The 24,003-nt window shown below is 39.1% G+C and overlaps 1 protein-coding gene across 1 annotated transcript in view; it reads right to left on the bottom strand.

The window, feature by feature from the left end:
• Positions 1-209: 209 nt before the first annotated feature.
• Positions 210-24,003, bottom strand: part of LOC110165540 (pinopsin-like) — a gene marked incomplete at its 5' end in the record, with an annotated part of 99,014 nt that continues 75,220 nt past the window's right edge. Inside the window, one exon of the mRNA XM_020930740.2 lies at positions 210-504. Within this exon, the coding sequence (XP_020786399.2) occupies positions 220-504 (285 nt within the window). The remainder of the gene's footprint in view (positions 505-24,003) is intronic.

Here is a 24,003-nt window from a genome sequence, read left to right as displayed (position 1 = left end):
CTCATGCAATAAAGGACTTTTAATATATTCAGTCAGAGTGCCTCAGGTTTGTACCTTGCCCACTTTTACATTTTTCAGTAAGGGCAACTTTCTATTTAAAGACAACTCCAGGTCCGTTTGTGATGAGGAAACAACATTATAACCTAGATCAGAAAATAGTGTAGTATGGGCCCTTTAAAGTCTGCATGCTTTTCGTGTAAACATTCAGTCCGTTTGGCGTTATTCCCTGTAGTGGGCCACCAGGATGACTCTGGGTTTGGAGGGGCTGTGCGAGGGTGGGGCGGACTTGTCTGCAGAGGGGCTGGGGCTGTGGTGGTTGTTCTGATGGTTCTGGAGTTTTTTGCCATTGTCCGACGTCTCTTTACGGATGGACAGCGACAGGGCGGGGTGCTCCCTCTCCTGGCGGAAGGTGCGTAGCGTCCTGGTGGCCCTGGAGAAGGACTTGAGTGTGGAGTTGCTTGAAAGAGGGGAGCAGCTGATGAAGGCTCGGAGGCATCTGTTGAACTGGACACAAAAATGGTGTTAGTGAAGTACTGAAGTAAGGTAATTGATAATGCATTAGTAGTAGAGATTTGAGGTGTAAGAAACATCTGATTCAGTTTTACCTTGCAATACTCAATTGCCAGATTCTCACATTGATTCAAATAGATTTTTTAAAGTCTTGTTTTTCGTAAAATATAAGTTCCTTTTTTTTTTTATGTTTTGCTTTTGTGAGGGTGTACACGTATCCAGGCTGGTGCCACCTAGTGCCTCCGCTCAATTTAATTTCTCTCCAGCACCTAGGATCAGAATCAGAATACACTAGACGGTTTGCAAGGACCCTGGAAGTTGTAGACGGCGCACCGGCCAATCAGTGAAGAGCTGAACCAACCCGAGTAGCAATAGCAGACTGCATATGCTATCCTCCTTTGGACTTCCTTTGTCAAATACAAATTTCACATTTTTTATTGCACCTTTAGTTCAAGTTCATAAAAGTACTGCACATCGTATCCAGTTTGTCAAGTTGTAGTGTACAGTTTTGTATCATGTTTTTGTATATTTATGGAGAATTGTCGTGTGAGAACATGGATGACCTAGGCTTGTGGGCGGAGCATTGGACAGACTCATACTGCTGATCGTAAGGTGAGTTCGAATAGTGTTCGTGAGAGATCGCTAAATTACTCAAACATGCATGGATGACATATAAACCTCTTCAGGGATGTTTTTGATGAGAGAACAATGTTATAACTAGCTTGATTCATCAGCCGGTTTCATTTCGTGAAAACCATCTGACCTCGGAGCATTAGGATTCGTTTACTCAACGGTATGCGGGTACTTTTTTTACTTAACCGCTGTTATTTGGTCGTGACCTATGTAATGCACCAAATCCTATAGGAAGAAGACCAATCATTCTCTTTGGCTTTAAATCCTCGATTCTGGGAATCGTTGCCAAACAAAAATGTATGCCTTCGTCTACATCCATCTCGACCGCTTTGTTTACTGTTGTGCTGCACCCCAAAAAGGGACCCAGACAGATGCTTGAGTTTGACGTCATGGCTTCACAGCTCTTCGCTGATTGGCCGGTGCGCGGTCTACAACTTCGGGGGTTCTTGCAAACCATCTAGTGTATTCTGATTCCTGACCTAGTCACTGGAGAGAAATGAAATTGAGCGGAGGTTCTAGGTGGCACCAGCCTGGCTACATTATAACATGGTAGAAAGCCCCCCCAAAAATCAATTTTGCAGAATACCCCCTCTTTAATGCAATAAATGGCAACATTCATAATAATGATGGAAATTTCAGCTCTTTCATGGGATCCAAATTTTTATATTAGTTCATTTCAAAGAGCCGTTCAAAAGCTCTGTCACTCTTTCACTATTTATTCATATGACAGAAGCAAATAATCACAGAGAGAACTCACCAAGGCTCAGATCTGTTTAAAATGGTTCCAACTGAGAGTGAGAGTGTGTTTACCCTTTGAAATTATGCACGGTCTAAATAAAACGTTGCACTACAATAATAATAGGCAGAAAATGAACTATTATTACAATGCCAAGTATGTTTTTTTGTACACAATGCTCTCACTCGTGTAGCCTTCTCTGGTTTTGTGCTGATTCTTCTGTTGGTTCAGGGTTAATCACTGTAAAAATGAATAAAAACTAGAAAGATTTGTTTGTTTAAAAAACAAGATTCAGTTCCTACCATTCACGATAAAGGTGCACTGCGTAACATTTTTACTGGAAGGTCCACTACCTGCTTGTCTCCATGGAAATGTTATTGTGTTGTCTAGAATGTTCCACAGTATAGATTATCTATCACAACGAAGACAAGTAGGCTACAGCATTATGCCTCATTACAATTCAGATCTGTGGCGAGTCATCCCTATTCACAGAAGGAATGTATTTACGAGTCCCATGTAGAGTTCCCCCTCCCCCTTCTAAACTTTCGATTGCCACTGCTGCTTGATTCTTGCTCTTTATTCTTTATTCTTTATTCTTTATCCTTATTCTTAGTGTTGGTTTTAAATGAATGTTGTTGAACAGTAGCTGAGGTCTTGGAGGGAAGTGCAATATCTGGCCAGGTTGTCAGTGCAACGCAAGGTTAGGTCCAGTGACGCCACTAACACGCTACTTAGTAACAAGTTACTGTAGTCCGACTACTTTTGTCAGTAATGAGTAGACTAAAGCGGTGCTATTTCCAAACCAGTTGTCAGATTTAAGTTACTTATCTAATACACTGTGCGTTACTATTTTTGCATTTCAGGGCGTCGTAGGTTATTTATTTTTATTTTTTTGGCGACGTGGGTTATGTGATCCCAACGATCATATAAATTGTCTTTGGTGACACGTTTTCTATGATGTTACGTCATCTCCGCTCCGCCACATGTCAGATGTAAACAATGGAGGGAGAGAGGGACGCCTTTTGCAGCTGGAAATACAAACATTCTTTTGATTTTATTTCATCCTTTATTTCAGGATGGCAACATAAAGGTTCGTTGTTCACTCTGTGCTGGCGACAAAGTGTTGTCTACCTTCAAAAAGGGGGTGGGAGATCAGCCGCTGCTGAAAGTAACTAATAAACTAACTTGTAATCTAACTTAGTTACTTTTAAAAGCAAGTAGTCAAATACTTTGGCACAAGCATTTTAAGTACCCATTCACAGCAGTATCCATGTTTGCATAGCACTAGCACATTAACTTATTGTAAATGTACTGTTTAACTAGTTTTTTTTTTTTTTTTATTAATGCTTGGTTTGCGATTACTAATTAAATTTTTTGTGTTTTAGTTAGTGGTGGGTTGAATCCTGCATTTTTGACGGTTGAGTGGGTTGTAGTTGTGTACCACAAAGGGAACAAGAAATATCGTATTTTCCGGGCTATTAGTCACGCTCTTAAGCCTCCAACCCCATCAAAAAACGACTGCGCGCCCCACAATCCAGAGCGCCCTATACACGAATCTACTCGGGTGTCCCAGGACGGCTTCAGTAAACTACAAAGCCGCACCACCCGAAACGCACGCAAACACACACGGAGCAGACAGCGATCGCGCAGCGAAAAACACCCAGACACACTCATCACTCCACACGGATGAGGAACGGAACGGAGGAACAAACTGAAAAAGCGAGTGCAATGTGCCACTTCTAGCCACAACTGAACAACTGAGTCACTGTGAACACGCCGACAATCCAGCGGTCCCATACAGCACCCTCCCTACACGCCACAACTGAACAAAGCCCAGAGTCACCGTCCACTGACCCATCCAACAGTTGTGATTCGTTTAAAGTCCGGTGTGGTTTATTTGTGAAAAAAATTTGAAAATAGACCATTCAATGACAGTGCGCCTTATAATCCAGAGCTCCTAATAGCACGGAAAATACAGTAGTTTTTGAATGTCTAGAAGATTAAAAAAAGATTTGTAACTTTTATACCACATTGCCCTTGTCCTTTTTTTTGTGCCAGAACAGATTCTTTAATAAGGGGATCGCTCAGTCGGCAACAGTCATACCAGGGAACATTCTGCAGAAAGCAATAACATCTCCATGGAGGCAAGAAGGTAGTGTATCCTCCACCAGAAAAGTTGCGAAGTTCACCTTAAAGGAATTGTTTAAAAGAGCCGATTCATTCACAAATGTCATATCGCTAACACAGTACATAGATCATCATTTACACTTTGTTCATTGCACTAAACAGAATCCACTGTGTGATGCCAGGGGAGAAGAGTGTGACCTCGGGCAGCGTGCCTTTTTTTTGTCGTACTAGAATAAAGTGTAATTGCGCATCCATTACACATAGTTGCCAGTATAGTGTCGAGTTTTTTGCATCGAGCGTATGCACACACAGCACAGAGCAGGAGATATGAAGTGCAGTGAACAAACCCTCAAGAAATACCATGGAAAAATATTTAACAGGGATGAAAAGATACTTGAATTCTTCTACTTGAGGTCGCTGTATCGGACTGTTGCGGTGAAGAGGGAGCTGAGCCGAGGCAAAACTCTCAATTTACGTTCCTCCCCTCACCTATGCCCATGAGCTTTGGGTAATGACCGAAAGGACAAGATCGCAGATACATGCGGCCGAAATGACTTTCCTCCGCAGAGTAGTGGAGAGCTACCTTTGTATTCTAAACAGTCAGCATCTGTATCGGCCATAGAAAAAACATATCGGTCGATCTCTAATTTGACTTAACTTATCTCATTGAAACTCTTGAGTAGTCTTCAAGTAGTGATCCCAGCAGACAGCGTGCTCCCCTGAATAAACGTAGTGTACTTAGTATACTCTCTACATCATCACGTATACTTAAAGTCTACTACATTTTCTCAGAGGGCCGCGAGACAAAGAGATGTGCAGACAAAACTAAACAAAAAAATTAGCACTGTTTTTTTCAATTTGTTCAGAAAGAAACCCATTCATCAAACCCAATACCTCTTTGTATTACCATGTTCTCCATCGGGTTTCAAGCCAGAACCAAACAAGATCGTCCAATCAGATTTGTTTATTTCAGATTTATTTCAGACGCATGTGAAACAAAGGAGCCCACTGGTCACTAAGGGTGGGTCTAAACACAATTTCTAGAAGATGAGACAAAACATGAGATTGGGTCCACGAGAACGAGACAAGATGAGACTTTAATTTCCAATTTTGGCCTCACATTTTTTTAAATTTATTTTACTCTTGTGAGATTTAGTCATGTTATAATGTTGTTACTTCTTCAAAAACAGACCTGGAGTTGTGTTTTGTTTCATTCACACACGTTTGAGCAACTCTTTATTATAAATCTGTCTACCTCTCCAAAGCTCAAAATACTCTGTTCCATCTTGTGATGTCATGAAGCAATAGATTTTTAAAGGGCCCATCTCATGTAAAATAATTCTTTTCATATTGTATCTTCTGCACATAAACAAGCACAATTTGGGTTTTGGAACATCCATTACACAATAGTTATGAAATCTTACTGATCTCTTGGAGACAGTCACAGACCAGGAACTATGAAAAACTGGCTATTGCTCATCCCCCCGATCGTCCTGAGAAAGCACAGGCTCCGCCCTCCAAACATGATGTAGGCTCTGAGTGAGCCGCCCTTCCTCCGCCCATCTCAGGGAGGGAGGGGGAGACAGACGTGCACCCTGATAGTGGTAGGAGTAAACTTTTATTCATCATGGTGATACAGCGCGTTCAGCCGCATGTGTTGGACCTGGAATCGGACGAGGACTTTGAGGTGCACGAAGCGCAAGCACCGCGTCGACATCAGCTGAACATTACTGATTGGTAAAGTATTAATAAACGCTAGTAGATAAACTTATTATATCGTGTTCACTGCAGTGTAGAACAAAACACTGAGGGGGGCAGGTGGGGGGCGGGTGCTTTCTGCTACGTCAAACGCGTCATAGTCACGTGGGAGGGTGGCAGAAATATGTTGCAATTTGCTGCATTTGTTAAAAAACTGCCGAATCAATCTAAAAAACACTTCGGCTACATATACAAGGCCCACATATCACTCTTAGATGGTAAAAAGCTCTGAAAAGTTGATTTTGCATGAGAGGAGATGGGCCCTTTAAATTAACAGCTACTTTTGTTGCCTTTTGTTCAGTAGTGATTGGCCATTTCAGGGCTGAAATTATCCAAATGATTCTGGTGAAGGTGTATGGAAATTAAAAGCATAATGGAGCACTTCCTGTATATCACATGACAAGGAGGGATAGAGTGTTTTCTGTTTGAGAGAAGAACTCAACCTAATATCTATGCAGCATTTGTGTGTTAAATCATGAAATGAAACAAACATAGATCGGAAAATTGTGTAATATTTTTGTTGACATTCTAGTACTGCTTTTTGGAACTATGAGAGATGTCATTCCCCAACACAAAACCCTTATTTTTTGTTCAGTCTAAATGGAAAAAAAATCTCACAAGGTCATTTTCCTCATGTGTGCACAATGTTGTGGCAATTTTGTCTCTCAAGATTCCTATTGACCATCCTCATTTTGAAAAAATTCACATTTCTCTCACCTCCGATGAACAAAGTTTCATGCATCACTCACTGATTCTGCAGAAATCTGTAATGTTTTTCAGTCCCCTGAAAAACATATATATATTTTTTCTTTCTTTTTTCCACATATTCCTGATTGGCTGATCCACCTGTCAATCATGCCCGTCTGAACTGTGGGAGATACACCACTGACCAGACTCACTTCTTCTCTAGGTATTGGAAAAGTGTGTGTTCTGGATCCCAGGCAACATTCTGTAATCTCTTTCGAACAAGGCGTATTTTTAATCCAAGAAACTTTCATCACCCAAAGGAAATCAGACAACTCCCAAACTGTTTTTTTCGAACCATAATTTCGAATCTGTGTTTTATAATCTCAGAAGGAGATCTTTGTGGAGAAATGGTGTGGGCTTTGAAACAAGCCCCAAGGAGCAAGAGGAGTCGAGAGGAGCAGGAGAGGGTGGAGGAGAGGAACGGAGACGGGGGGGTTGGGTGTGAAGTGGGTGGTATGTGTGAAGAATGGACTGACTGACGCGAGATGGTTTTAGGAGGAACATAGCTCCAGGGAGCAGAGCGGAGCTGTGTGATTAATAGAATTTTAAAGGCGCTGTATCTGATTTTCACTTGTTAGAAAACACGAAAAACACAACTAGTTCATCTGAAAGTTAATCCTCACTTACTTTATCCATTCTGAGCATCCAAATTACTCACCACATGAGTTTATAAATGTTTTTCGCAACTTTTAGAGGCCAGAGTGACATAATGCTAACAACAACTAGCATGCCAACAGCGCACTTCCTGATTATCGGACAATAAAGCGCTTTATAATTTGATTCATTTATTTACAAACGCTTTTCACAACTTTCAGAGGCCACAGAGAAGTTAGCTAACAACAACTGGCATGCTAATAGCGCACTTCCTGAGAACTGGACACTAAAATGCTTAATAATTAGGTGCTTATTTATACGAGCTTTTCACAACTTTCAGAGACCACAGTGAACTTAGCTAACAACTGGCATTCTAACAGCGCACATCCTGATGAGTTTAGTGAACAACTAGCATGCTAACAGTACACTTCCTGAGTATTGGACAATAGCTTTATAATTAGATGCATTTATTTATAAGCACTTCACAATTTTCAGAGGCCACACCAGTTAGCTAACACCAATTAACATGCTAACAGCACACTTCCTGATAAGGCTGGCTAACAACTACTAGCATGTTAACAGTGCACTTTCTGAGAATTGAACACTAAAATGCTTCATAATTAGATGCATTTATTAATAAACACATTTCACAACTTTCAGAGACCACAGTGAACTTAGCTAACAACTGGTATGCTAACAGCGCCCTTCCTGATAATAGAACAATAAAACGGTTCATAATTCGATACATTTCTAAGCGTTTTTCTCGTTTTTCTCAGAGGCCTTTTGGGTTACAGAGCCTTGGGTCTTTTTTATTCAAGGTTTGGACACCAGATCTACGTGTTTTGGACGGCAAAATCTAGTTGTGATTTTAAATTCCAAGTCTGTTTTCCAATCAGGATTCAGTGAGTGAGTTCAGTGAACAGACGCAGTAACATTTGAGCGAAGACTGAAATATGAAATGCTGAACTGATAATACACGATCCATTTCAGAACATGTTTGTAGGGTTACAACTGCATCTTTGAAAAGGCAATGTTTTAGTTTTGGCTATAAAGAAACTTGTCTGGAGCAGTAGTCAACAGCAATGCTATTTATTTTTTAGGACTTGTACCAGAGCATATATGCAGGGCAGTAGACAGGAGGGGCCAAAGGGGTCTGTTGTCCTGACCCCATCGTTTTAGGAGCCGAGAACTGGACCCTCTTCCTATTCATTTACATTAGAGGGGCACCTGTGTAAGGCTTTTGCCACAGGCCCCCAAATTCCTGTTGACGGGCCTGTCATACTGATGTTTTCTGTAGGCAAGACACTTCGCCCCTACATCCCGCTGTAATGACTGCAACAGGGAAAGCATCTGACATAAATACATAAATAAACAAATAAATAAATCAAATACAGTGTTTATATTTTATTATGAGATCACTCCATATCTGGCATATTGAAAAGGCTGTGCAAAATGTATAGAAATGCAATCAGTAACGTGTAGAGATTGAGATGAGATGATCTGACCCCATTAACCCCGACAGTAGCCCGCAAACAATAAAGGCACGGAAGCTAAACAAATGCTAATGCTAACATTTGATAGTGAAATCTAATTAAAACCACTAGCACTGAAAGCAACAGCGGCGTGCCAGGTAAAATAATGAGGTGAGATAGAGGCTGCTTGTTTTTCAGTCTGCACAAGCACAAGGGGAATTGCTGTGATAACATGCAGAGTCTATTATTAATATGCTGAGAATTACCCAGAATAGAGCAAATAAAAAATGTCAAACTCTCTACAACGTTATCAAATAATTAGCAGTGTGGAATATTAATTTTGTGAGGTATAATATAAAACTGTACCTTCTGCATTTAACAAAAGTGTTCAGCTTAGATTACATTATTTTCTGATCTATGTTATGTTTCCTCATCAAAAACAGACGTGGAGATGTGTTTTGTTTCATTCACACAGGTTAAATGCACAAATCCTGCATGTTTAGGCTGAGTTCTTCTTTCAAACAGAAAACAGTCTGCTCCTTCTTGTGATGTCATGTGGTAATGGAAAAAGTGCTCCGCTGTGTTCTCAGAATCATTTAGATTTCAGCCCAATCTCGACTGAACTAAGGCTACGTTTATATGATGATGGTCTGAACAGAAGATGGAAAAGTGGTGTTGCATCTTCATTTTTTATTACACATTTAGACGAGCCTTTTCAGCATACAGTGACACAAAAGTGTGTGGAATTCGATTGGGTATGCATGCCATGCTACATGTTTGTTTCTGTGTATTGTATGTATGTGACGTAAACCTGATCTGAACAAAGTTTTGCGTCTTGGGCAGTGTAGATGGAAACGCACGGCTAAAAGCTCACAAGAGTCATTTTGTGTAATATAGAACCTTTAAGAAATAACAGCATCAAAAAACTTTTGCATGTCTCCTTATCAAAGCTTGATATCGTTAGAACTCTGAAGCTCAGCAGGATTGGACCTGGTAAGGACTTAGATGGGAGACTGCTGTAAATATCTTGTGCCACAGTGTGACGGCAGTGGTTCTAGTGGAAACTGTTGTTGTGTCCTTAGACAAGACACTTCAGTTCACCCACCTTGTCTAGTATAAATAAGGTGTGTGCATGTGTCATTGTTTGCTTCAAAGTAGCTGTGGCTCTACAGTATAGAATATACCACCACCACTAAGTGTGGATTGAATGACTAATGCAATGTTAAGAGTTGGGTGTTATACAAACAAATCCAATGCATTATTATAATATCTGTCTCTATATGTTAGGATGTTTGTCCTGTGCATTTGACCAAAAATATGCACAACTGATACTTTAGACTGACATTAGGCTGGGGGTGTTCTACGTGTATCTATATGGTGAAATGTTCAGCAGTTACCATGGTGACACAATGCACACATTAACAAACACTGTCAAAAAGTTTGAAGATAATCAGGAGTGTGTGCTCAGTATGAGCGTTCATGGTCCTGTAGGTAGGTGTGATTTTCAACAGAAAGGTGAAGATTTGTTTATTTCCAGCCTTGATCTACACTGCAAAAAAACAACATCTAGCTAAATGACTTTGAGTAGATTCAATTTGACAAATAAAATGATCTACAAGTGTGTGCGAAGTGTGTTTGTCTTAATTCAAGCAACATTAGATTTTGTTTCTTATTTTAAGTGCTAAGAGTTGTTGTTTTTCTTATTTTAAGTGTAGCAAGATGTATTTTCAAATTTTAAGTACAAAAAGTCTTGTTCATTGGTAAATCATTTTACTTGTCAAGTGAAATAAAAATTTCTTAATTCAAGTCATCTTAACTTGGCTGTTTTTCATAAATAGGAAAACTAACCATCAATCATATATCTTTGACTGTATCTCATAGACTCTTTGCTGGAAAGGGAGCAGGATAAAGTAATTACTTATTCCCACCTCCATTTTATGCATATAAAATACATTCCTAGTATGCTCCCTGTACGTGCATTATAAAGTCACACGAATCTCATTATTCAGACAGATTCAGATTTACATATGTGAGATATGGCTGATAACAATAATGAAATAAATAAACGGTAAAGCACCTCTAGACTGTGAGAAGATGAGATCTTTATGCGTTTTCTTCTGCTTTGCTTCCTCAGATTGTTCCACAGTTTGACGCCACACACAGAGACACAGAAACTTTTCCTTGTAATACAGATGGTGTTTACTTTAAAATGGTTCCACTCTTCTCAGCTCATACCTTCACTATGTCTCAATAGTTTCTGTGTAGTTGCAAGAGGTGCAGTATTGTTTGCCGTGTACATGAGTTGGGATGTGGAATAAGGTGAGGTGAGAGTGACTAACTGAAAAACTGTTGTTTAATGCTACTAGTTTATGGCCATTTGCTTGATAAGGAGCAGTGATAGTTACATGTGTGATGGAAATTTATATTGTGGAAAGATTCCTCTCAATCTGTCTTTGTGTAAACGAATGTGATTTGTACCCGAGACCAGACCCGCACAGGAAAATATTGATTATAATTGATTTAATTAAAATAGTGATTAGTTTATCTTTTGGAAACACATTTGGTCTAACTAAAACTCATTTGATTTGGTAATTAAAGACAGTGTTAGAAAGACACTTCAGTGTAAACACTTCTGTTCCCTTTTGCTTGCTTATCTTGTTAAAAAGTAACAAATGTGTGTGAATATGGATGCAAATCAGATCAAGCACATCTGGCCACACCTCAGACTTAGCAAATGAATTAATTATTATTATTATTTTTAATCAAGAGATAAGTAATTTTTCCCACAACACATGGATAAAAGTATAGATACAGAGATAAAAAGTTACTCAAGCAAAAGCAAAAGTATCAGATGAAAAAATCCACTTCATTAAATGTATGAAAATAACTGTTTAAAAATGTATTTAAAGAGTAAAAAGTAAAAGTAAAAGTAAAAAGTAAGAAAGAAATGTAGTGATTTTGATACAGAATTTAGCTGATTTTAAGTGATTCAATTGATTTCTTAATTGTTTGCTCAAATTTAGGATGGAAACTCAAAGTACCTTTTACTTTTCACTCTAGATCTAAAAATGTAGTGGAGTAGCCAAGTTAAGACGACTTGAATTAAGAAAGTTTTATCATGATTTAACAAAATTTCACGTGACAAGTAAAATGATCTACTAGTGGAACAAGACTTTTTGTACTTAAAATATGAAAATACAGCTTGCTACACAACAACAACTCTCAAAATTAAAAACTAAATAATGTCTCTATAGTCTATTTGTAGCTGGTAGGCCAGCTCTAATCCACGTTTGATATGACATCACAGGCCAAATATAATTCTATCATGGGTCAATTTAAGTCAGATTTAAGTCTGATTTAAGTCATTTTAACTTGCCTAGATATTGTTTTTGGCAGTGCAGATAGGTGCTTTCAAATGTAGTGAAGTAAAAGTAAAACGTATCTACCGCACAGACACCTAAAATTTGTGCGTAAGAATTGCACTTTTATTTTTATACTTCATTACTTTCCAATTTCCACCAATGATGAGGAGTAACTAGTTGGAATGCAAATTGTAAAGGAGCAAACAAGAATACCTGCACACAACACAAGCTCTATATACTGTAGAAAGACTTTTTTTGCACACGAATCAAACCTGGCACCTTTTCGTTGTGAGGTATGAGCGCTACCTGCCATACCATCATAAAGAGAAAAAGAAAAACTTTAGCTCCCGTCTATTTTCATCCATTATATTCTCAACCTCTTTCGCGAGCTGTGCAGACGCTATTACACAGTCTTTACTTTCCACTCCATTTCAAATACTTATATCTGACGCATTGATGTTAGAAAATCACAGTGTTTTTAGCTTTCCTGTCTTTTCAACAGTCTCCATGATAAGTCTAAGATTGCGCTACACGGTGGAGATTGTGTTATGTAAAAGGGTTACGTGAGCATTTTGACTATCGGGAAAGGTACCAGTATAAACCAAAACGGCAATAAAAAGCGCGGATCAAGATTATCCTGGACCACGTAACGTCTTCAAAGAGAGTCTAATGCTTTTGCCACCGCTCCAAAGCTGAACAGCTGTACGGTCTGAGCAGGAATCCGCATGATCATAAGGGAGAAGCACGAGGTCGCGGAGGTGAGCACACTAAGGTGGAAGAAGATGGTGGTTAAACAGTAAAAAATCTAAAACCAAAGAGGAGACACAGTGACAGGTAAGAATTCAAGAGTCAGAAGAAGTCAAATATACTGTGCAGATATACGAGGATATTTAGATTTGATATATGGTTGACATCTGGAAATTCATGTTAAATCGTACGCTGTGGAATTGTTGAAAAAGTTCAGTCGCCTTAGCTCATGGTACAGTTTGTCTGGGATCCATAATACACTCTTCTTCAATACCTAACGAAGATGTGAATCTGGTCACTGGTGAATGATTGACAGCTGGATTAGCCAATCAGGAGCATGCAAAAAAACATGGTGAATTTTTGCATAATCAGTGAGCGAAGAAATAAACACTGTTAGTCTGAGGAAAGAGAAATCTAGCCAGGCTTGTGCCATCTAGTGCCTCTGCTTAATTTCATTTCTCTCAAGCGACTAGGTCAGGAATCAGAACACACCAGGGGTATCCAAACTTATTTCATCAATGCCCACATATGTAAACACAGACGAAGCAGAGGGCTGATCAAGGGTGCTCAAAATGGTGAATATATTGAAATATGTGCATGTTTAACACGTTGGAATGAGCCATGAGTCTTTATTCATGCTGAGATCCTTAAAAGCACACTCTAAATATTAAATATCAGCTTGATCAAGGTAGGTTTTCAAAAACCTTGCAGTAAAAAGTTAATTTTGAATTTGATGCAAGGTAATTTGGGCCAATTCATTTGGAAGCCTGAGGGCCAAAAATTTGTCTGAGGACGGTTTGTAAGAACCCCCGAAAGATGTAGACCGGCGAATCAGTGAAGAGCTGTGAAGCCATGACAGGGCCCCTTTTTGTGGTACAGCTCCAGTACAAGAATTAACAAAGCAGTCGAGATGGATGTAGACAAAGACATACATTCTGTGTTGGCAACGATTCCAGAGATCGAGGATTTAAAGGTGGAACAAAGAGAATGTTTGGTGAATTTTATCAGCGGGAAAGACGTTATTGCCCTTCTTCATTTGGGTTTTGGGAAAAGCTTAATATACCAATTAGCCCCGTTAGCGGCGCATTACAAACATCACGACCAAATAGCAGCGATTGGTTAAATAAAAAAAGTACCTGCCTACCGTCGAGCGAACAAATCCTAATGCTGTGAGGTCAGATGGTTTCTACGAAATGAAACCGGCTAATGAATCAGGCTAAGAGAAATGTCTTTTTGTTTGTAAATGGCAGTTGACCAATGAGCGCCTTCATTTCACATGTCTCACTGAAAACAAAACAAAAAAAAACCAACTTCATCATGACCCGATGATAATTGTTTCTGGCTAAAGACCCAAAAAATACAGAGAAATATCATTCTGCATCCAGGTGATAGTACAGAATAACATACATATTCTGCATTCTTAATTCCCTTTAATCATGCCTTTGGCCATCTTGGAATAAGCATTTTCTGCATGTCTGCATTTGGAAAATATACTTTCTATAGACTTTCTTTCAGCTCTGTTTCCACTCAGATACCGCGGCATTGCAACTCCCTCTGCTGTCAGCAATGACAATGAACAATGGTAAAGTAAACAAACAACCAAAGTTCTTATCCCCTGTGAATGCTTTACTAACAGAGTCATGCATTAGTTGTGAACACAGTTTGTCCGCAGAATGAGTCAGGTCGTTGTTTCTGGGCTCAAGAACTGCATAGGACAAATCCAGTTTTATCTGTGATGCAACAATCCAGGTAAAATGTGATTTTTTTTGAGGGCTCATAAATGAATGAAGCAAGTGTGAATGAAGCAAAATACAACTCCAGGTATGTTTTTGATGAGGGAACAACAGCATAACATGCTTAAAAGCTCAAAAAAGTCAGTTTTGCATAATTCTTGTCTTCAATAAGATGCCATTGTATGAAATATTTCATAGTTTGGCATTAAACATATCGTAGTTTATTGCACTAAATACATTGAAAAACATGCATTATTACTGTAACTGGGTTCACCTTTCCACATATCTGACCTACTTGTCTCCATGGAGAAAGATATGTTTAATGCCTTAGAGTGGAACATTCCAAGCAAGAAACCCCAGAAAATCAGAAAAGATACATAACGCATCTTTAATAGGACACTTAGGACATATTTTTTTCCAAACATAAATTAATAAGATACTGGGAAGACAAACTACAACATTTAGTCTCTCTATTTCTCAACCAACTTCACCAGAAAAGTTACACAGTGCACCTTTAATCTGCAAAGTATGATCTACTTTTTCAATCCCACACACTATGGCCCCACAAAACCCAATTTCCACAGGGCCCCCACAGAGCTGGTGCCGGCCCTGGAAGTGTCCATATATAAAACTCACAGAGCCGGTACAGCGTGTTTTCTGCAAATACTGGAGCCCCTAATCTGCTTTACTTTGTTGACCCAACCGAAGTTATCTTTATGTTTTAGAGTTCATTTGCAGTTTAAGTTGATATTACGTAACAGATTCATCCGCTCCTTAGAGAATGACTCTTCTGTATGTTCTTCACACAGGGGCTTATATTGATCACTATAAACAGAAGAGCTTCCTACTACAGCAGCAAGGTTAAATATAATTTAATTCATTGTATTGCCCTTGTGTTTGTCATCTACATTTGACCCATTTGTTCTGTGCTCGAGGGTCAAACACGGAACAGGTGGGTCAAGAGCAGAGGACAAATTTATACAGGGACAATAAAGTGAACCTGCATTTTTCGTCTGCATTTCACCAATCTTTTTCATGTTTGACACTCTGCATTTGACCCATCTGTTTCTTGATTGAGTGTCAAACATAGAACTGTTGGGTCTAGTGCAGTGGACTAATATAGGAACAATAAAGTGAACCTGCATTTGACCCATCTGTTCCATGTCTGATACTCTGCATTTTACCCACCTGTTCCATGTTCAAGCATCAAACATGGCAGATGGGTCAAATGCACAAGTCAAATACAAGTATAACTTTAGTGTCTCTGTAGTTGTCCTCTGCATTTGACCCATCTGTTTCATGTTTGACACTGTGAATTTGACCCATCTGTTCTGTGTTCGAGTGTCAAACATGGAACAGATGGTTAAAGTGCAGAGGACAAATATAGGGATAATAAAGTGAACCTGTATTTGTCCTCTGCATTTGACCCATCTGTTCCATGTCTCACGCACTGTGTTTGACCCATCTGTTCCATCTTCAAGCATCAAACATGGAACAGATGGGTCAAATACAGCAGACAAATACAGGTTCACTTTATTGTCCCTATAGTTGTCCTCTGCATTTCCATGTCTGACACTCGAACATGGAAAAAATATTTGTCCACTGCATTTGACCCATCTGCATTGGCGCATTACACATGAAACGGATGGGTCAAATGCAGAGGATGGATGCTGGTTCACTTTATTGTCCCTATATTTGTCCTCTACATTTCACCCATCTGTTCCGTGTTCAAGTGTCAAACATGGAACAGATGGGTCAGATATAGAGGAGACGTACAGGTTCAGTTTATTGTCCTTTTATTTCTAATCTGCATTTGACCCATCAGGTCCATCTGCTTGCTCAAAGTTCCTGCTCCCCTTGCTCCCCCTTCAGAGCACCATCACAACAACATAATGAGCATGAATTCTGCTAATGAAACTACTGTACATCATACCAGGTTTGTGAAGTTGTAGTGTATTGTTTTGTATCAGGTTTGTGGGATGAGTCTTGTACAGGCTCGCAACAGACAGTTTGAATAGGGCCAGTAGAGATTGCTAAATTACTCAAACTTGCACAGATGATCCCTAAAACCTCTTCAGGCATATTTTTGATGAGGGAACGTTAAAACACAGTAGAAAGCTCAAGTTAGTTTACTTCATCTCACTCCTTTTCAAGCTTCAAAACAAAAAAAAAAGAAAAGAGATGTATATTAATGTGCTTGAAATAAAAAAAAAAAAAATGAAAAAGAAATTAAAGCTCAATAACTCTCTTTAAAGAATCATCCTTACGACAATTCTCCATAAATATACAAAAATTATATAAAACTGTGCATAACAACTTCACAAACCTGATGCGATGTCCAGTAGTTTCATTAACGGGGTGCACGCTGATTGTTTTGTGATAGTGCTCTGAATGGGGAGTGACTTAGCATGGAGAGGGAGCTTCTAAAACCAAAATGAAACTTGTAATACCTTGGTTTCAGTGAATATAGCATTTTCAAAACAACAAAAGGTAACACGGTGATCTAAATATGTTACGTGTTAGCAGTTAATACCCCCACAGAAGTAAAATGCCTACTTTAAAAAAAAAAAACACTCAAAATACAGTGTAATGTCCCAAAGCGTGTTACATTCAGAACATTCCGTCTCTCAAACCGCAAACTCATATCTCTGAGTCCTGAATATCTGATGTCATTGTTTGACCGATGCCAGATACACTTCACGGCTAATTCCTCGAGTTCCACAGACTTGATTTCCCCATCGCTGACGTAGTGTGGTCCAGGGGGTGAGTCTGGTGCAGCACTTAAAGTCTTCAACTCGCCTCAACACTCTGCAAGCACAGGTCTGGGCTGGGAGGAACTGAAGACTGACAGCGCCACACAGAAAAGCGTCCTCTGGGAACAACAGCTTGATTTATAGAAGGCTTTTAGATTTTTAAGTTGTGACATTACAGGTAAAATCAAACGAGAGAATTAACATGGAGAATACAATCAATACATCAAGTACATACAGATTACTATAGCAACATGTGTGTTTGGTTAATTATTGCAGTATTGTACAAATGCCATAAAATAAACAAGTTAATATTATGTAATAGATAACCTTAGAGATTCAATATGGAAGTTTTCTGGTAGAGGACCACCTGCTTGGCTCCATGGAGATGCCTTGCCAAGAATTTTTCACATACTAACACTGAACTTAGACTATGTTTACATTGAAACGAATCACCGTATCACAGTATCGGAAACGATCTGCATCCAGACATGTCGTTTCTGTGTCCGCAATCCTTTCCTATGCACACGGCTTTGAGCATATTTGTTTATATATTATAGAAATTAAATTTAAAACCGCATGGCTCATTTGCATAAACTGAGCGCTCAAAAAACACTATTGTGCACTGATGCAGTTCAGCTTCTGTCACACTAAAGGACACGACTCAGTGGAATATGAGTGTTCTTTCTGTGACAGAGGGGTGTTCTGCTGATGGTGAGTCTGTTCTGTGCTTCTATCGCGTTGGAGATGGTTCATATTAAAATTTTCAGAGATTATACGTGTGCAGGTCATACACATAGACCATATATATGAATGGACATATATTCTAGCCTCTTAGCGTTTTGGCAGTGAATTACTTCATGGCACATAGATCTACAACCTACATCAGTGTATCAGCGTTTTCAGGTGTCCACACAGTGCCAGATCAGATCCATACTCAGATGAATTAGTGGGAGCTGGTGACACCAGATCATTTCGTCTCTGGAGTTGTTTTCAATCGGATTAGTGTGGATGAACACTGCATCCGCAATGAAAATGACTCGAATATGTACTAGTGTACTAGTGTACTTACTGTAGCTATCTCCATGGAGACAAGGTGACGCTACTAGTTAGAATTACAGGTCAGATCTGAGGAGGGGGGAGCCCGCTCACAAAAAGAATGCGTGTTTTTCCAAGCATTTTTTAACAATAAATGCACCTTTAGCCAAACTAAATGAATTCAGGATTGATTAGTTTAATGCCACACTTTGGAACATTACAAACAAGCAGGAAGCGGATCATTACCAGAAAAGTTACACAGTGCAGCCTCAAGTATATATATGTCGTTTGAGGCACTCAAAAAGTACAAAATAATTCAAAGCCTTTAACACCACATGGCAGATAAAGTTAAAATCACGCCAACATGTTTCGGCTCTTCGAACTTCATCAGAAGCAAACTCGAAATGTCTATCGCAGTGCAGATTTAAAGTAATAGTTGTAGGTCACATGTTCACAGTTGCTGGCTCACAGTCCACTGGTGCATGATGGGACATGTAGGCTGAACAGGTTTTAGTTACAAGCTATTTAAGGTAAGATATAATACAAGATATAAATAGTACAAATCCCAACAACCGACATACCTAAAATGAGAGTATGTATAATTTGTGTACAGTGGCCTACAGTTGACCTATTTACACACTTTTATTAACATTATTCAGACGTGTTTAACAATTCTATTTGCGCTTGTTTTTAATAAATTAATATGGAGCTACTCTGTGTCGAAGTAATTTCCCTTTGGATTAATGTGTGTTAATTTTGGCACAAAAATGGGTAATGAGTTCCAGAAATTGGTAACGAGTTCCACGCTTTTTTGTAAGTTTCAAAATCCAGTTAGTATTAAGTAGTGTTATACTTTTTTATTTCCTTAAAGAACCTAGATTACGCTATTCTTTGATTTATGTTTTTAAGTTGTTTCCTCATCACAAACAGACCTGGAGTTGTGTTTTGTTTCATTCACATTTTCAACACACAAACCCTGCAGATTTAGGGCCTGTCCACACAACAACGTTTTTTGATCGAAACTGTGAAGTTTGTCTTCGTTTTGGCCTTTCGTCTACATGGAGCCGGTGATTTGGTGGGCAAAAACTTTTTGAGAACGAGTTCCAGAGTATAGAAATCTGAGAACACTGGTGTTGCGTTGTTGTCTGGACAAGCAAACTGCAGCTTTTGGAAAACGATAATGTCACAACCAAGTCATCCCCAGGGTCCTCCACTGCAGCCTTCCCAGACCATTGCAGAAATGGGACAGGTGTAGCTGTCGCCCACCAACTGAGACACGCTGCTAGCGCTAATGCTAACAACACGCACCACAGACTTCACACACGGATCAATAACAAAGATTACGTATGGGTAATTAAACTATTGGATTTTGAGACCAAGTTATTCTAATAATTCTCATCCTAATCTTATGGCTAAAGAAGAAAACATATGTTTAACTTTTGCAAAACAAAACGGCTGTATTTCTGGTTTACATCTAAAATAGGCAAAAAAAAAATGAGATATGCATTATTAAATATTATTATCATTGTTAACAGCGCCACAAACAGGTTTGGCACATGTATTACATCGTTTTCACTCAGTGCTCCGTTGTCGTCTGGACATTTATTGATCCAACATGTGTGTGGATGCAAATTTTTTTCAACCTGTAAAATTTTTTTTTAAATCCATGAGCGTTGTCCTGTGGACATAGCCTTAAACTAAATTCTTCTCTCAAACTGAAAACACATTGTTCCACTTTGTGATGTCATGTGGTAATACAGGAAGTGCTCCACTGTTTTCAAACTCCATACACTGGAAACTCTAGGTGACAACATTTTAACATAGCTCACAAAAGTCCATTTTGCATACTATAGGACAAAAAAAATCTAAACTAAGAAATTAGTTTTACACTTTTTACAATTTTGGCCTGTGTTTTAGAGTCTGTATAGTTTTCATTTGTTTAGAATTTTGCAGTAAGTTCTGGAGTTATGAGTTGCGCATTAGTTGGAGGTGGTTTACACTGAAGAATACCTCTGCGATAAGAGCTCAATGGTCGATTTAAAGCTCTTGTGGTGGGCTGATACACTGGTAAATGCCACTTAGACTCTGCACTGACAATAGAGCATCTGCAGACAAAATGGCTGCCAGCACATAGCAAAAGAAGAGACAGATAACGGCCGGAGAATGTGAGAGAAGGAAAGGTCACTGCAGATAAGAGCACTGCACCAAAAATGTTCACAAGACAGATGTGAAACCACTTCTTCCACCACTTTACTTCAGGATTTATCATGTCTATCTTCATAATTTCATTCTGAAGTTCATTTAAATGTCCTGTTCCCGATTTTTTTTTCCATGTATGTGAGCAAAAATTGTCTTATCCCAGTACAGATATATCGTATAAGCAGCTCTTGAGGTCAAAATAAGTCTGCTGCGTGGTGTCTGCATATAATTAGAACGTGTTTTATGGTCCGATTATCAGGAAGTGTTTACGTTAGCGTGGTAGTTGTTAGTTTTGTCAGCAAAACTCCGCTCTGGTCTCTGAGAGTTGTGAAAAGTGCTTATAAACTCATCACAGTGAATAATTAGGATACTTGGAATGCAATAGCGAGGAATAACTTTGAATCCCTGCAAAGATTTGTTTAGTTAATTAAAAGTGTTTTATTTTTCAAATCACATTAGCATGCTTGATGTTGTTAGCTTTACCACTACTGCAAAACCGTATTAGTGAAAAGTGCTTATAAACTCACTGTAGTGAATAATTAGGATGCTCGGAATGCATTAGTGAGGAATAACTTTTAAGTTGTTTAGTTAATTATAAAGCACTTTATTGTTCGATAATAAGAAAGTTTGTTAGCATGCTAGTTGTTGTTAGCTTTCCTGTCATGTTAAAACTCCACTCTGGTCTCTGGGAGTTGTGAAAACCTTTTAGGATGCCCTGAATGCATAAGGTAAGTGAGGACTGACTTTGGACCTAGTTTAGTTAATTGTCAAGTGTTTTCACGTGTGCATAGGCGGACCAGACATTCTCTGGACAAATTTCTGAATTATGCCAAAATGTCTTGGGATTTTGTCTTTATCAACTGACAGCTTTGAGTGGGATAATCTTTGCTCATAAGATCAGATACACTACCGGTCAAAAGTTTTAGAACACCCTAATTTTTCCAGTTATTTATTGCAATTCAAGTCATGCAAGTCCAATGAAGAGCTTGAAATGGTACAAAGGTGAGAGCTGAACAGACAGAGGTTTAAAAAAAAAGATAAAAGATACAAAACACAAGTCCAAGCTCTGCCAAACTACCTCAGGAAAAAAGAACAAGATGGTGAGCTTGAAAACATGAAGTGTCCAGCAGCACAGTGTCCAGACTTAAACCCCATCGAACTGGTTTTGGGATGAACTGGACAGAAGAGTGAAGCAATCTACAAGTGCCACACATTTAAGGAACTTCTGCAACAGACTTGGGAAGAACTTTCTGAAGAATATTTGATTCTATTGTAAAAAGAACGAACCACAAGTGTGATCAGCTGTTATATCTGCCAAAGGTGGACACTTTCATGAATCAAAAGTTTAGAATACTTTTTGATTGGTCAACAGTAAACAGTAAAAAATAGTGGTGTTCTAAAACTTTTGACCTGTGGTGTACAGTATATAGAGGAACTTACAATAAAATCATCTTATTATACTTCCCATGAATGCAATCACCGGCTCTTCTCCAGCATTGTGCATCTAAACTCCGCCTTTCCCCTCGTCACTCCCGTGTGCTCTCACATCAAGTATTATGTATTATTATAAAGCCATATGAGCTTCTGTGGAGAGGTTGGATGATCATGACATAGTTATTCATGTCTCAAACTCTACAGCACTTTTTATTTGATGAAAATTTACACTATATAAGTGGAGATATGTTCATAAATCCCAGCTGGAAAAGTTTGTAGTATTGTGAACTCTAGTAGACCTCTAAAACATAAAGAAATACAGTAAATTGTCCAAAATGTCCCTGATGAGGACCGCAGACTCCCTGATACACAGAATATCACACATGTGTAATGTTAAATTCAAACATCAATAGATATCGCTGGTTACAAAGTACAAACATCACCAGTTTATTCACCCCTGAACCTGGTGTCCTCTTTTTTGATAACCCCAATCTGGTCACCCTATGTGTGCACATTAGCATGCTACTTGTTGTTAGCTTTACCATCAGTACCGACAGTCCAGCCCACTCCGTACGCCACGCGGACAGTCCCTCCTTCCGTATGTCGCACGAGCTGCGCCACTAAACCAGGTCTAAAAACAGGTCTAAAACCAGGACTAAAACAGGATTTAGCCAGGACTTAACCATGCTGCCGGACCGCCCACCACGCCTCCTCCCATACACAGCCCAATTCCTTTCGCTTCTCCATGTTTGATAGTGCTTAAGAAAGCAAATGTTCCTGTCCTGTGGAACTTGTGTGTGGGAGCGCGACAAAATATTGCAGATGCGGGCAGAAGCGGGACTGAAAATTGCAATTCTTTGTGGGAGAGGACGGGAGCAGGACTGCACAGTGCGGGAGCGGGACTAAAAATTCTGTCCCACACAGACCTCTAATGCTTCAAATGCATCAATGACGAAAAATGTTAGATCATTGCAAATATCTTAAATAGTTTACTAGATTATAAAGTGTTGACTGATAATCAGGAAGTGCATTAGCTTGCTAGTTGTTGTTAGCTTTGTCATAACTCTTATAAACTTTTGTGCCTTCTTTATCATTATTATTAGTCTGTAAGACCATAAACAAAAACAAAAAATCCTCACATTTTTCATTCTCATTACTGTTGATTTTGTACGATCATAAATGATCAACTTTTGTGCCTTCTTTATCATTATTATTAGTTTGTACGACCATAAACGAAAACATATTTGTGTGTGTATGTATATATGTGTTTGTGCATGTATGTATGTGTATTTATATTGTATATACTGTATGTACTGAATATTTTAGATGCATATGTCTATATATATGTGCGTATAAGTAAGCACTCCAAAAGTAAAAAAAAAAAAAAAGTTTAGGATTAAGGTCAACCATGGGGTAGGACACAATATATTTTTAAACTTCAACCTCCTCCTTTTGAGCAGAAATGGTCCCATCATGTGTACATATCCTTGTGTTTGTAATGTAACTTATATAGGTATTTTGCTCAAATTAATAAATTAAACTAAACTCTGCATTGGTCTCTGAATGTTGTGAATATCACCTATAAACTCACTTCAAATGAACTGTTTTCCACGTTTTTAAGACTGTATAAATCAGATAAAGTGCCTTTAAACACAAAACCCTGACTCAATAACATTTCTTTTCCAGCCGATTCCCGCTGAAATCCGAATCATTGACATTGGCTGCGCTCTTCATGCTGCAAATCCCGGGTATTACTGCACCAGCCTGGGCAGATTTCCCCTGGGTCCCTGTTCGCTCTCTCTCACCTGTGACACTCATTTACTAATGTCTTCTGAGCGCTAATGAAGCCCGTTCAGTCCGACACACCTTGGCTGGGCCCCCGATGCCATTACACTACACGGTGACATCAAGCAGATTAGCCTGACTTAGCCACACTTATCCCTCTTCGGTGTCCTTGGGTGTTAGTGGTTAGCTGTTGGCCGCCAGCGATGCGTATCAGTCACACGAGAAGGTGAGAGATCCGCTGCCTGCCTGTGTTGTCTCTTTCAAACGTGTAAATGAGGCACTGGTGAGAAGAGCTGCAGGCATGTGTGGATTAGTACACACTAGTCACAAGGAGGGGGATACGCTGACAGGAGGATTGTTTGAGAGTTTTTATGTTTT

Source organism: Boleophthalmus pectinirostris, unplaced genomic scaffold (genome assembly GCF_026225935.1).
Source record: "Boleophthalmus pectinirostris isolate CB_2022bp ecotype Guang Dong unplaced genomic scaffold, ASM2622593v1 HiC_scaffold_15, whole genome shotgun sequence".
Lineage (NCBI taxonomy): Eukaryota > Metazoa > Chordata > Actinopteri > Gobiiformes > Gobiidae > Boleophthalmus > Boleophthalmus pectinirostris.
Note: the sequence above shows the minus strand (reverse complement) of the source record. Positions and strands in the feature narration are given on the sequence as shown.